Raw genomic sequence first — 14,542 nt, forward strand, 5'->3', positions numbered from 1 at the left:
TTTTGTCTTTTTTGTCTTTTTTGTCTTTTTTGTCTTTTTTGTCTTTTTTGTCTTTTTTGTCTTTTTTGTCTTTTTTGTCTTTTTTGTCTTTTTTGTCTTTTTTGTCTTTTTTGTCTTTTTTGTCTTTTTTGTCTTTTTTGTCTTTTTTGTCTTTTTTGTCTTTTTTGTCTTTTTTGTCTTTTTTGTCTTTTTTGTCTTTTTTGTCTTTTTTGTCTTTTTTGTCTTTTTTGTCTTTTTTGTCTTTTTTGTCTTTTTTGTCTTTTTTGTCTTTTTTGTCTTTTTTGTCTTTTTTGTCTTTTTTGTCTTTTTTGTCTTTTTTGTCTTTTTTGTCTTTTTTGTCTTTTTTGTCTTTTTTGTCTTTTTTGTCTTTTTTGTCTTTTTTGTCTTTTTTGTCTTTTTTGTCTTTTTTGTCTTTTTTGTCTTTTTTGTCTTTTTTGTCTTTTTTGTCTTTTTTGTCTTTTTTGTCTTTTTTGTCTTTTTTGTCTTTTTTGTCTTTTTTGTCTTTTTTGTCTTTTTTGTCTTTTTTGTCTTTTTTGTCTTTTTTGTCTTTTTTGTCTTTTTTGTCTTTTTTGTCTTTTTTGTCTTTTTTGTCTTTTTTGTCTTTTTTGTCTTTTTTGTCTTTTTTGTCTTTTTTGTCTTTTTTGTCTTTTTTGTCTTTTTTGTCTTTTTTGTCTTTTTTGTCTTTTTTGTCTTTTTTGTCTTTTTTGTCTTTTTTGTCTTTTTTGTCTTTTTTGTCTTTTTTGTCTTTTTTGTCTTTTTTGTCTTTTTTGTCTTTTTTGTCTTTTTTGTCTTTTTTGTCTTTTTTGTCTTTTTTGTCTTTTTTGTCTTTTTTGTCTTTTTTGTCTTTTTTGTCTTTTTTGTCTTTTTTGTCTTTTTTGTCTTTTTTGTCTTTTTTGTCTTTTTTGTCTTTTTTGTCTTTTTTGTCTTTTTTGTCTTTTTTGTCTTTTTTGTCTTTTTTGTCTTTTTTGTCTTTTTTGTCTTTTTTGTCTTTTTTGTCTTTTTTGTCTTTTTTGTCTTTTTTGTCTTTTTTGTCTTTTTTGTCTTTTTTGTCTTTTTTGTCTTTTTTGTCTTTTTTGTCTTTTTTGTCTTTTTTGTCTTTTTTGTCTTTTTTGTCTTTTTTGTCTTTTTTGTCTTTTTTGTCTTTTTTGTCTTTTTTGTCTTTTTTGTCTTTTTTGTCTTTTTTGTCTTTTTTGTCTTTTTTGTCTTTTTTGTCTTTTTTGTCTTTTTTGTCTTTTTTGTCTTTTTTGTCTTTTTTGTCTTTTTTGTCTTTTTTGTCTTTTTTGTCTTTTTTGTCTTTTTTGTCTTTTTTGTCTTTTTTGTCTTTTTTGTCTTTTTTGTCTTTTTTGTCTTTTTTGTCTTTTTTGTCTTTTTTGTCTTTTTTGTCTTTTTTGTCTTTTTTGTCTTTTTTGTCTTTTTTGTCTTTTTTGTCTTTTTTGTCTTTTTTGTCTTTTTTGTCTTTTTTGTCTTTTTTGTCTTTTTTGTCTTTTTTGTCTTTTTTGTCTTTTTTGTCTTTTTTGTCTTTTTTGTCTTTTTTGTCTTTTTTGTCTTTTTTGTCTTTTTTGTCTTTTTTGTCTTTTTTGTCTTTTTTGTCTTTTTTGTCTTTTTTGTCTTTTTTGTCTTTTTTGTCTTTTTTGTCTTTTTTGTCTTTTTTGTCTTTTTTGTCTTTTTTGTCTTTTTTGTCTTTTTTGTCTTTTTTGTCTTTTTTGTCTTTTTTGTCTTTTTTGTCTTTTTTGTCTTTTTTGTCTTTTTTGTCTTTTTTGTCTTTTTTGTCTTTTTTGTCTTTTTTGTCTTTTTTGTCTTTTTTGTCTTTTTTGTCTTTTTTGTCTTTTTTGTCTTTTTTGTCTTTTTTGTCTTTTTTGTCTTTTTTGTCTTTTTTGTCTTTTTTGTCTTTTTTGTCTTTTTTGTCTTTTTTGTCTTTTTTGTCTTTTTTGTCTTTTTTGTCTTTTTTGTCTTTTTTGTCTTTTTTGTCTTTTTTGTCTTTTTTGTCTTTTTTGTCTTTTTTGTCTTTTTTGTCTTTTTTGTCTTTTTTGTCTTTTTTGTCTTTTTTGTCTTTTTTGTCTTTTTTGTCTTTTTTGTCTTTTTTGTCTTTTTTGTCTTTTTTGTCTTTTTTGTCTTTTTTGTCTTTTTTGTCTTTTTTGTCTTTTTTGTCTTTTTTGTCTTTTTTGTCTTTTTTGTCTTTTTTGTCTTTTTTGTCTTTTTTGTCTTTTTTGTCTTTTTTGTCTTTTTTGTCTTTTTTGTCTTTTTTGTCTTTTTTGTCTTTTTTGTCTTTTTTGTCTTTTTTGTCTTTTTTGTCTTTTTTGTCTTTTTTGTCTTTTTTGTCTTTTTTGTCTTTTTTGTCTTTTTTGTCTTTTTTGTCTTTTTTGTCTTTTTTGTCTTTTTTGTCTTTTTTGTCTTTTTTGTCTTTTTTGTCTTTTTTGTCTTTTTTGTCTTTTTTGTCTTTTTTGTCTTTTTTGTCTTTTTTGTCTTTTTTGTCTTTTTTGTCTTTTTTGTCTTTTTTGTCTTTTTTGTCTTTTTTGTCTTTTTTGTCTTTTTTGTCTTTTTTGTCTTTTTTGTCTTTTTTGTCTTTTTTGTCTTTTTTGTCTTTTTTGTCTTTTTTGTCTTTTTTGTCTTTTTTGTCTTTTTTGTCTTTTTTGTCTTTTTTGTCTTTTTTGTCTTTTTTGTCTTTTTTGTCTTTTTTGTCTTTTTTGTCTTTTTTGTCTTTTTTGTCTTTTTTGTCTTTTTTGTCTTTTTTGTCTTTTTTGTCTTTTTTGTCTTTTTTGTCTTTTTTGTCTTTTTTGTCTTTTTTGTCTTTTTTGTCTTTTTTGTCTTTTTTGTCTTTTTTGTCTTTTTTGTCTTTTTTGTCTTTTTTGTCTTTTTTGTCTTTTTTGTCTTTTTTGTCTTTTTTGTCTTTTTTGTCTTTTTTGTCTTTTTTGTCTTTTTTGTCTTTTTTGTCTTTTTTGTCTTTTTTGTCTTTTTTGTCTTTTTTGTCTTTTTTGTCTTTTTTGTCTTTTTTGTCTTTTTTGTCTTTTTTGTCTTTTTTGTCTTTTTTGTCTTTTTTGTCTTTTTTGTCTTTTTTGTCTTTTTTGTCTTTTTTGTCTTTTTTGTCTTTTTTGTCTTTTTTGTCTTTTTTGTCTTTTTTGTCTTTTTTGTCTTTTTTGTCTTTTTTGTCTTTTTTGTCTTTTTTGTCTTTTTTGTCTTTTTTGTCTTTTTTGTCTTTTTTGTCTTTTTTGTCTTTTTTGTCTTTTTTGTCTTTTTTGTCTTTTTTGTCTTTTTTGTCTTTTTTGTCTTTTTTGTCTTTTTTGTCTTTTTTGTCTTTTTTGTCTTTTTTGTCTTTTTTGTCTTTTTTGTCTTTTTTGTCTTTTTTGTCTTTTTTGTCTTTTTTGTCTTTTTTGTCTTTTTTGTCTTTTTTGTCTTTTTTGTCTTTTTTGTCTTTTTTGTCTTTTTTGTCTTTTTTGTCTTTTTTGTCTTTTTTGTCTTTTTTGTCTTTTTTGTCTTTTTTGTCTTTTTTGTCTTTTTTGTCTTTTTTGTCTTTTTTGTCTTTTTTGTCTTTTTTGTCTTTTTTGTCTTTTTTGTCTTTTTTGTCTTTTTTGTCTTTTTTGTCTTTTTTGTCTTTTTTGTCTTTTTTGTCTTTTTTGTCTTTTTTGTCTTTTTTGTCTTTTTTGTCTTTTTTGTCTTTTTTGTCTTTTTTGTCTTTTTTGTCTTTTTTGTCTTTTTTGTCTTTTTTGTCTTTTTTGTCTTTTTTGTCTTTTTTGTCTTTTTTGTCTTTTTTGTCTTTTTTGTCTTTTTTGTCTTTTTTGTCTTTTTTGTCTTTTTTGTCTTTTTTGTCTTTTTTGTCTTTTTTGTCTTTTTTGTCTTTTTTGTCTTTTTTGTCTTTTTTGTCTTTTTTGTCTTTTTTGTCTTTTTTGTCTTTTTTGTCTTTTTTGTCTTTTTTGTCTTTTTTGTCTTTTTTGTCTTTTTTGTCTTTTTTGTCTTTTTTGTCTTTTTTGTCTTTTTTGTCTTTTTTGTCTTTTTTGTCTTTTTTGTCTTTTTTGTCTTTTTTGTCTTTTTTGTCTTTTTTGTCTTTTTTGTCTTTTTTGTCTTTTTTGTCTTTTTTGTCTTTTTTGTCTTTTTTGTCTTTTTTGTCTTTTTTGTCTTTTTTGTCTTTTTTGTCTTTTTTGTCTTTTTTGTCTTTTTTGTCTTTTTTGTCTTTTTTGTCTTTTTTGTCTTTTTTGTCTTTTTTGTCTTTTTTGTCTTTTTTGTCTTTTTTGTCTTTTTGTCTTTTTTGTCTTTTTTGTCTTTTTTGTCTTTTTTGTCTTTTTTGTCTTTTTTGTCTTTTGTGTCTTTTGTGTCTTTTTTGTCTTTTTTGTCTTTTTTGTTTTTTTTGTCTTTTTTGTCATTTTTGTCGTTTTGTCTGTTTCATCTTTTTTGACTCTTGGCTCTTGACTTTTGACTCTTAACTCTTAACTCAACTCGTGACTCTTGACTCTTGTTTCTCGATTTTGGAATTTTGACGTCCTTGAATCCTTTAGATTCTTTAGAGTTTTTAGTTTCATATCACTTTTGAGACTTTTGTAACCTTTGAGATTTTTCAGATTTTCCAAAATTTTAAAGACTATTAAAAAGTTCCTTCTAAAATCTTGTCATTGGACACTGGACTCCGGATTTTGTACTCTAATCTCCAAATTCTGGAAAGTGAACTATGAACTTTCAATTCTGAACTTGTCGTTTTGAAAATTTTGGTCTTAAGACTCTGAAATCTGAAATCTGAATTCTGAATTCTGAATTCTGAATTCTGGATTCTGGATTCTGAATTCTGAACTCAGAATTCCTTATTCGGAATTCTGAATTCAGAATTTTGAATTATGAATTGTGAATTCTGAAATCTGAACTCTGGACACCTCAATCTGGACTCTAGACTCCGGATTCTGGATTCTGGAAGCTGAAATCTGGGTTCTGGACTGAGGACTCTGAACACTGAGCTCAGAACTCGAGGCTCCCAAAATAATCACAAGAATGCCAAAGAATCGAAATCGTTTTGGATTTTGAAAGCTGCAATCTCTCAAAATGAATTAGCACTGCTTCTTGAGGGTGAAAATAGTTCACCACCAGATTTGAGCAATATTTCATCCCCGATATAGTTAGGATTGGTTTCGGATTCGGAAAGAGGCTGCTCAGAAAAATCACAGACAAAAAAAACCAATCCAGGTCGTCGGTAGGTCGCAAACGACTTTCTCGGCGAAAATTGGCCCATAAAACATATTTAACGACCCGCGTGAAATGATTTTTCTTAGAGAGAAAATCACCGGTCGGTGATGGTAAATCTGGCCAGTCAAACTTATTCCAGACACACTACTACTAGCAAAGTCTCGTTCTGCCAATTTTCGGGCTGTGATTTCTTCTGCCAAAATGAAATTGATCCGTTTTTTTTTTTCGTTTTCGGTTTTCCTTTCTTTCCCTTGATTCTGACAAGCACTCCAAAGATGAAGCGAATCTGTAATTGTTTTTTGCCAATCATTTTTCATCCCGATCCGCGGAACACATTTCTGTATGTTTCTGAAGGAAGGCTATTATTTTTGGCGGACCTTTGCAGTATTAAAGCTTTTTTCCCGAGCTGTCGACAGTGATCCCGTTTTTTCGCCAACTTTTTTTTATCCACTGTTATCTGCCAGGACTTCGAGACCAGACCGGGGAAAACATTTGGCCATTTGTGAATTATGGTGTGCAATAAAATTTGGCCTTTCGAAAGATGCCGCGGAATCTGTTTCCGGGAAATGCCATTTGGGGAAGATGATTGCGATGGAAGGTCCCCGGATTTTTTTTGTTCCCCACCTCACTCACTCACTCACTCAATCGGGAAACGGCCAGGCAACGGGGTCCTTGAAGCTGTTGCTTTTTTTGGGTGAGCTGTATTTATGGAAACCCTTAATAGCCCTCGCCGGGCGCCGGCTGTTGCTGCTGGAGGCAATTTATGGAAACAGCCAGCAGCCTCTTCCCAGATTGAGAGCCGCAAAAAAAAAGGAAATGCTACCTCTACTACACATGTGGAATTGCTCCTTACCTATTTGAGATATTTGTCGTTTTATTTGCCATTCGGAGGCTGTTTGTGTCGGGGCTGTGAGGTGCCTTTCACCTCAAGTGCGGAGTAAATCATGGAGTAAAATAGTCAACAAATGATTCTGGCCATATAATTGATTGAATAAGCGCTTATCGAGATTCAGATAAATAAGATTATCGTTTGTGGAATTAAAGTAAAATAGACATTTTTAACCACGAGTATCGATAAAAGTAGAGAATATTAAAAATTTGCAATCAAGAAATCATTGAATCACAAATTATTGCCACAAGAAAAAAGTATCAACTATGAATAGTGAATGTCCACCATTTGTCGAAAATATACAAGAATCGATTTAAGTTTCAAGAAGTCCAAATCAAAAGTAAAAATTCACAGATCATGGCTACGAAATAATCATAAAATAAACGGCTACATTGAACTGGCGAATCAACATCAATAGAAGATAAATTGTATTAGGATTTTTAAGAAAAGAGATCACTTCAAACCAGTCTCAAATTAATGCTAAAACTATTAAAATGGTCAAAAATGTCAAAATTGTCAATATTTTAAAAATTGTCATAATTGCTATAATTATCAAAATTATCAAAGATATAAAAATTGCCAAATTGCCAAAATTGTCAAATTGACAAAATTGTAAAAATCGTCAAAATTGTCAAATATTTCCAAATGGTCTAATTTGTCGAAATTTTATAAATTGTCAAAATTGTCAAAATTTTCGAAACTGTCAAAATTGTCAAAATTGTAAAATAGTCGAAATTGTTAAAATTGTCAAACATGTTGAAATTGTCATAATTGTCAAAGGCTTGTGATATAGCTCAGTTGGCAAGTCTGTTGTCTCCTGAGCCGATGTCCGCGAGTTCGAGCCCAAGAGCAAACATCGACCACAGTTGTACCGGATAAGTTTTTCAATAACAATCCGCCAACTGCACCGTTGATAAAGTCGCGAATGCCATAAAGATGGTAAAACGACTATAATTGAAACAACAAAAAAAAATAATTGTCAAAATTGTCAAAATTGTCAAAATTTTCAAAATTATCAAAATTGTCAGAATTGTCAAAATTATCAAAACTGTCTGCATTGTCAAAATTAACTAATTGTTTGAATTGTCAAATTTTTCAAAATTGTCAAGTTTGTCAAAATTATCACAATTGACAAAACTGCCAAAATTATCAAAATTAACAAAATTGTCAAGTTGTCAGTATTGTCAAAATTGTCAAAACTATCAAAATTGTCAAAATTGTCAAGTGTCAAAATTGTCAAAATTTTCAACATTGTCAAAGTTGACAAAATTGTCAAAATTTTCAAAATTGTCAAAATTATCGAAATTGTCAAATTATTTAAAACAGTAAAAATTGTCAAAGCTCTAAAAATTGTCGAAATTGTAAAAATTTTCAAAATTGTCTCAAAATTGTCAAAATTTTCAAAAATTGTAAAAATTGCCTAAGTTGTCAAAGTTGTTAAAATTGTCAAAGTTGTTAAAACTGTCAAAGTTGTCAAAGTTTTCAAAATTGTCAATATAGTCAAAAATATCAAAATTGTCAAAAATGTCAAATTTTTCAAAATTGTTCAAATTGTCAAAACAATGAAAACTTGTCAAACTTGTCAAAATTGTCAAAATTGACAAAATTGTCAAAATTGTTAAAATTGCCAAAATTGTCAAAATTGTAAAAATTGTAAAAATTGTAAAAATTGTCTAAATTGTCAAAATGATCGAAATTGTAAAAATTGTCAAATTTTTAAAAATATGTCAAAATTTTTAAGATTTACAAAATTGTCAAAATTGTCAAATTTTTAAAAATAATCAAAATTGTCAAAATTGGCGAAATTAATAAAGTTGTCAAAATTGTCAAAATTGTCAAAAATTATCAAAAATTTCAAAAATTGAAAAAGGTCAAAATTGTCAATATTGCCAAAATTATCAATAAAAGATCTTAATTTTCGTTAAGAAAATCAAAATTTTTGAAATGTTCCAGGAGACCTAAGTTGGCCTTGCTCGAGTGTTGTCAAAATTATCGGAATTGTCAAAATTTTTAAAATTGTCAAAATTGTCAAAACTCTAAAAATTGTCAAAATTGTCAAAATTTTCATAACTCTCGAAACTGTCTCAAAATTGTCAAAATTTTTAAAAATTGTTAAAATTGTCAAAGTTGTCAAAATTTTTCAAATTGTTAAAAATTTTAAAAATGGTTAAATTGTCAATCTTGTCAAAGTTTTCGAAATTGTCAATATAGTCAAAATTATCAAAATTGTCAAAATTGTCAAATTTCTCAAAATTGTTCAAATTGTCAAAATGGTGAAAATTGTCAAATTTGTCAAAATTGTCCTAATAGACAAAATTGTCAAAACTGTCAAAATTGTCAAAATTGTCAAATTTGTCAAAATTGTCAAAATTGTCAAAATTGTCGAAAGTGTCAAAATTGTCAAAATTGTCAAAATTTTTAAATTTGTCAAAACTTTCAAAATTGTCAAAAGTGTCAAAATTGTCAAAATTTTCAAAATTTTTAAAATTGTCAAATTGACAAAATTTATAAAGTTGTCTGTCGAAATATTAAACATTGTCAAAATCTTCATAATAATCAAAATTGTCAAAATTGTCAAGATTGTCAAAATTGTCAAAATTGTCAATTTTGCCAAAATTGTCAAAATTGTCAAAATTTTCAAAGTTGTTGAAATATTCCAAATCATTAAAATTTTCATATTTATCAAAATTGTCAACACTGGTAATATTGACAAAATTGTCAAAATGGTCAGAATTATCTGAAGTGTCAAATTTTATTACATTTTTTAAAATTTTCAAAATTGTCAAAATTGTCAAAATCATCGATGTTGTCAAAACTTTCAAAATTGTAAAAATTTTCAATATTGTCGGAATTAACATAATTTTAAAAATTTAGTAATGATGAAAATTTCAAAATAATTTTTAGGTGTCAAAAATTTTGATATTGTCAAAATTGTTTGATTTTCAATATTTTTAATTTTTTTTTAAATTTTAAAATTGTTCAAATCTTTATAATTGTTGAAATTCTTAAAAGTATCATATGTCTAAATAGACATAGTTGTCAAAATTGTCAAAATAAATCAAAACTGTTAAAATTGTCAAAATAAATCAAAATTGTCAAAATTGTCAAAATTATAAAATAATATGGTTATAAATAAATTATCAAAATTTGTCGAAATGATCAAAATTGTCTAAATTGTCATAGTCATTAAAATTTTGAACATTGACGATAATGCCAAAAATTTTTAAATTGCCCACAATTATAAAAACAGAGCAACCTTATGAAATATTCAAAACTTTCAAAAATGAAAAAAAAATCAAAATTTTCGTTTAGAATATCAAAATTGTTCTTCAGTAAAGGCCTTTGTTGGCCTTGTTCGAGTGCGATCGCTTTTTTCCCGCGGTCACGTTTGGCTTCGTGATTTCACGATATTTATTTTTTTCACTAGATCTGGGAATAAACTGAAAGGAATCGACTACATACATACATTCCACATTATTAATCACAGTCTACAATATTATCGATCGTATACCGTATTCATTCACTGTGTTGTATCATTTTGCGATTTTGAATCAAACTACTTCCAATTTTCTAACACACTTCTCCAAACATGATTCGACTGCTACGTTCAGTCGATTTTATTTACGATTTTACTCCTATTTTTCACTCGCCTCCCCTAAGTAACGCTTCCTTCAACATTCAAACAGAGAATGAAGGCTCTGGCTGCCGCCCCAACAACTGAGGGTAGGAATTTGTCAAACCAGCAGGAAAAAATTCCCATTTTCCCACCGAAACATTCCGTCACACGCTGGGTGACTGGGGCTCAGGATAATGCTTTTATCATGCTAAGAGAAATTTCCCTTGCTTGCCGAAACGACTGCGAGAGAGACTGCTTTGTTTATGTTCGCTCGCCGCAGCAGGCCCTGGCATGCTTGGATGGCACAGCTAGACTGTTGTGTCAGTTTTCCTTTTGCTGAGAAAAAGGACCATTTTCCGAGGCGGGAGAAAGATTCTCCCGGTTTATCCGTAGGGGTTGTTTTCCCCGGCCAGGAAAGAAGGACGACAAAGAGAAGGAGACTGGGCGAGACAGGTGACGGGGCGGGATGCCAGTCTGGACGGATCGGGCGACCTAGTCTTGAACCAGTTATGGGTTGACCGTCGTTCGTGCCGGATGAATTGTCGTTTTTTCGTGTCCCTTCCGTGGGGAATTTTTCGTCGCCGCTTTTCCAAGTAAATCGCACCGAAATACAGTGGGAATATATTGTCAGTGTGTGGAGAAGAAGGAATAAATTTCGCGCCCCGGCTCGGAGGATTGTTTTTTGCTGGAGTGAAACAACCAACCAAACCCGTTCCTAGGGATTTCGTTTCCCAACTGTGTTTCCGTTTCCGTTTGGAAGGAAGGAAGAACGGAAGGAAAAAGAAAACAGTGAACAAACCAAAAGTTTTCAACGCCTGGCTTTAGATATTTCTTTCTTGTGTTTGCTTCTTGCTACGCTTTTTGGCTTATCGACTTCCGAATAAAAGTGTGAGGGTTTTCCCAGAGTGCTGCCGAGAGTTTCCTTTTACTTTGCATCGCCTACTACTAGCTTTTGCTCCATTCGAAATCCATTTCCCTCAGTTGAAAAAAGGGGGGAACCCAATCCGTTGCCAAGGAGAAGAAATCCGGCCTACTGTTCGTGTGCTGCCAAGTTTATGCAAAGCCAAAAAGCTTCCGACGATATCCTTTCCCTGAGTCTTAGCAACCGGCTCCGTCGTGATGATCGGTCTGGTTTGTGTGTGAAAAAATTAAATTTCAATTAAGGTGGAATCAAAAGCCTACTGTGGCGTTTTTTGTTCGACAAAAAAGATACGCAAAAAGAAGCAAAAAAGTATAGGCCTAAAAGGTTTTTTTTTCGGGCGTTTTTGTGGGCTTGCCAGAAAGCCTCCCAAAACAAGTTCAGTCAGTGTGTGAAGAATCTAAGCAAGTGTATGAAGAGAATTGTGTACAAAGCAAGGCCCCCACGCTAGGGAGCCTAATGTTGAAAGCAACCATCAATGCAAATCGCTTCTTCGCTTCAAATGTTTTAGTTTTCGCAACGTTATCGAAATTAATTTGCCGTTGTTTATCAAACGCTGGTTCAAGTGTCAGTGACAACAACAATTGTAATAACGTCCACTACAATAACCATCATACCGGAAATCAGAAAGTCCCAAGTGGCCGATAAAAACTATGGACCTGTCGACGATTTTGCTTTTGCTGGAAACGCCACCACCGAAAGGAGGTCACCCGCTTCTGGTGAACCATTTCATCAACAATTCGGCCCGCAGTACGCCAATCGCCGGCCGGAAGGTGTTTGCCCTGCACAGCCAACACCAGCATCATCTGCAGCAGCAGCAGCAGCAACAACATCATCAACAACATCAACAGCACCATCAGCATCAGCAGTTGGTGCAATTGGAAGCGCACTCGCCACAGCACCACCATCTGGCGGACAACCGGAAGCAGCTGGTGCAGCTGAGCAAGACCAAGCAGTACTACTGCTCGAATCCTATGCTAAACAACAATCCGTACTGCAATCTCGATATGGAGTCGCTAGAGGATATGCTAAAGAAGGTGAGATATCCTACCTACCTACCTACTTAGATAGAAACAATCGGTCGTTGTTTTAAAGGGGATGGTGTCGTCACTGGTGTCATCAAAGTAGACTGTGAGGACTGCTTGGAAAATCGATACCGAAAATTGATAGAATTAAGAAAAAGTTGTTCTAAGTGTAAACCGTGGAGATTTTAAGTGATATTGAAAGTGAAAATTATGAAATGTTACGGAACTTCAAACAAAATTTCACGTTGACAAGTTTTTTCCCCCTAAACTGTTTTGATGGCCAACGAATGTGTCCAACAAAGGGAAGTCACTCTATACAAATAACTGAACAGAGATAGTAGCACGAAAAAGAAGACTCCATTAGAAGTAACAGTTTGGAACCGACTGCAATGTGAATTCTTTGTGTGGGGTCCATAAATAGGATAACATAGATTTTGTATGCAAACATTGCGGTATCAAAGTGAACTACCATCCTCATATAAAAGGCTGCTTCAACGACGATGCACTTTCGGTGCGGATGGAGTCATCAAACGAGAGCAGCAGCAGCGGGCTCAACGAGCCGGAAAAGTGGTTTTTAGGAGAATGTACTTCCTCGTTGCTAAAAGCTTTCTCAGAAATATATTTTGGAGCAAACTTGAATTTTCACTTCAAATTTATTTAGAATTTACAGCAAAATTCATAAAAAATTGGTTCAATAGCAATTAGTGGCTCCAGAGAGTGTTCATAAAATTTAAAAAAAAAATCTAGCTGATGCGGTTATATTCTTTTATCCTGAATTTAATGAATGGTTATAAATGTTTGACTTCAAGCACACATTTTTACCTTCTACGCTAAGAAACTTAGTGGTAGCATTCTATGTCAAATGGAAATTTTATGGAAATCAAATTTTAACAAAAAAAATTTCATGTGTGTCCATTAGGGTGGCGACCAAATGGGTCCCGTCGAATTTTGAAAACCGATCATATACATTTCGTAGATTCCAAGTGAAAACTGACCAGATTTTGTTTTTCTCTAAAACCGACTTTGAAATTAAGAAAATTGAAATTTCAACTTTGATGCCAAATGACCTAAAAATGCATGAAACGTAGAGATCTGGTGTTATCTCGAAACAAAAAATGGCCAAAAATCCTCAGTTTTCCGAAAAAGTAAATTTTTGACAACTATTTTTATTCTAGGTAGCACCAGATCTCGATGTTTCATGCATTTCTAAGTCATTTGGCATCAAAATTTTAATTTCGATTTCACGATTTCGCACACATAGACGATTTTTTAAATTTAAATTCGATTTTTGACTACATATTGTTTCGACATAACACCAGATTCCGACGATTCATGCATTTTGAAGTCATTTATCATCAAAATTGAAATTTTGATTTTTGCGATATTAGGTGATTTTTGAGTGTAAAAATCCGAAATTCAGAGCGTTTTAAAGCCCCCTTAAAATGAATTTCGATTGAGCTGAAACTTTTCAGGTCAGGTTTTTAAGCCAATCTACAAAATGTATATGGTCTATAGAACAATAGAAAACAGCTATAGTTTGTGATTTGCATCATTGTTTAATGTTCAGACACTAAAAAAGTCTATTTCCCTCATTGGTTGAAACTTGTAAAAGTACATTAAAACGATTAAAAATGTATTTTAAAACAACTGAAAATAAGCCACTTTAGGGGCATAATGAGAAACCCCCTGGGGCAATTTAAGCACCATTAATAGGGGCACCATTAGCGTTTTCTGCCGAGGAATCTAGCAGTGGATTCAACTCCATGATGTCAACTGAATTATAAAGCTACAGTTTGACTTGTTTCATCTGACGATTTGGCATATGGATAAGATGTCGGCTAGTTAATCAGTGAACTAGAATTCAATTCCTGGTCCAGGCGATTTATTTTCGTATACCATTCATGATCGATGCATTTTGCACTAAACGTTCACACACAATCATACATTATGTTTCTGGTGCTTTGTATGGCGGATGATGCTACTAGCCGTACAATATAAATATCAAAATATTCGATCGCGAATGGTTAATGGAAAAAAATCCCCTCGACCGAGAATCGAACTCGAGTCATCTGATTATCTCTCCGACACCTTACCAATAGGCTCAAACGTCAGATGTAAACTAGTCAAGCTGAAGCTCTATAATTTAGTTGACTTCATCGAGTTGAATTCGCTGCTCGATAATTCGACAGAAAATGCTCATCTTGCCCTGATTAATGGTACTCTGTTCGCCCCGAGTCAACAAGTTAAAGTAAAAGCGCATTTAAAATTTATTATTGTGAAAAATCCAAAATTGAATGATGGTGAAAATTGATGAATGTGTACATCATGTTGCAGCAGTGTATTCATTATAGATAAAGATGATTTCACAATCATTAGAGCTTATTTTCCGGTGCTCAACAATTATACACTTAGAAAAATACTATTATACATGCCATAAGATTCTCTTAGAAGTGGTGCCATAAGAAAAATCATTGAAATTCATAAGATTATCTTATGACGCGAATGAATTCTGCAGATGAACACCTACTTCAATGAGAGGTTGTTGCTTTTCATAAGAGGGTCTTATAAAAACAGGATATGTCACATTTTATGAGAAAAATTCAAAACAATTGATATTAAAAATTTATTTTATTGTTCGGCTAATATGTTTGGAATAACAAACATTATGGTCACCATCAGCAGCACATCCATACCCGGTGTCAAAGAATTTGTTCGGCCGCATACGGTCCTTTGACCTTGGGTTTTTCCCGGTCAACGTGCTGAAAAGTAAACAAAAACAAATATGTTTAACGATCACAAAAAATAAACTTACAATTCAAACTTACCATTTAGAAATTTTTTTTTTATTTGTCTGCGTTTACACGACTTTCATGAGAAACAGTTTTGTACTCGCTAAATTGTTAATTTTTCAGCAAAAAAGAAATCTCCTT

The 14,542-nt window shown here is 30.9% G+C and overlaps 1 protein-coding gene across 11 annotated transcripts in view; it reads left to right on the forward strand.

The window, feature by feature from the left end:
- Positions 1 to 14,542, forward strand: part of LOC129754380 (uncharacterized protein CG43867-like) — a 691,811-nt gene that overhangs the window by 93,082 nt on the left and 584,187 nt on the right. The window contains exon 1 of one of the 11 annotated variants that reach the window (XM_055750408.1): positions 10,164 to 11,624. The exons of the other annotated variants lie outside the window; for them this stretch is intronic. Coding sequence (XP_055606383.1) covers positions 11,241 to 11,624 — 384 coding nt within the window. The 5' untranslated portion in view covers positions 10,164 to 11,240. Of the gene's footprint in view, positions 1 to 10,163; positions 11,625 to 14,542 lie in introns of those variants that run through there. 11 annotated transcript variants of the gene reach the window in all.

Source organism: Uranotaenia lowii, chromosome 3 (assembly GCF_029784155.1).
Source record: "Uranotaenia lowii strain MFRU-FL chromosome 3, ASM2978415v1, whole genome shotgun sequence".
NCBI classification, from domain to species: Eukaryota; Metazoa; Arthropoda; class Insecta; order Diptera; family Culicidae; genus Uranotaenia; species Uranotaenia lowii.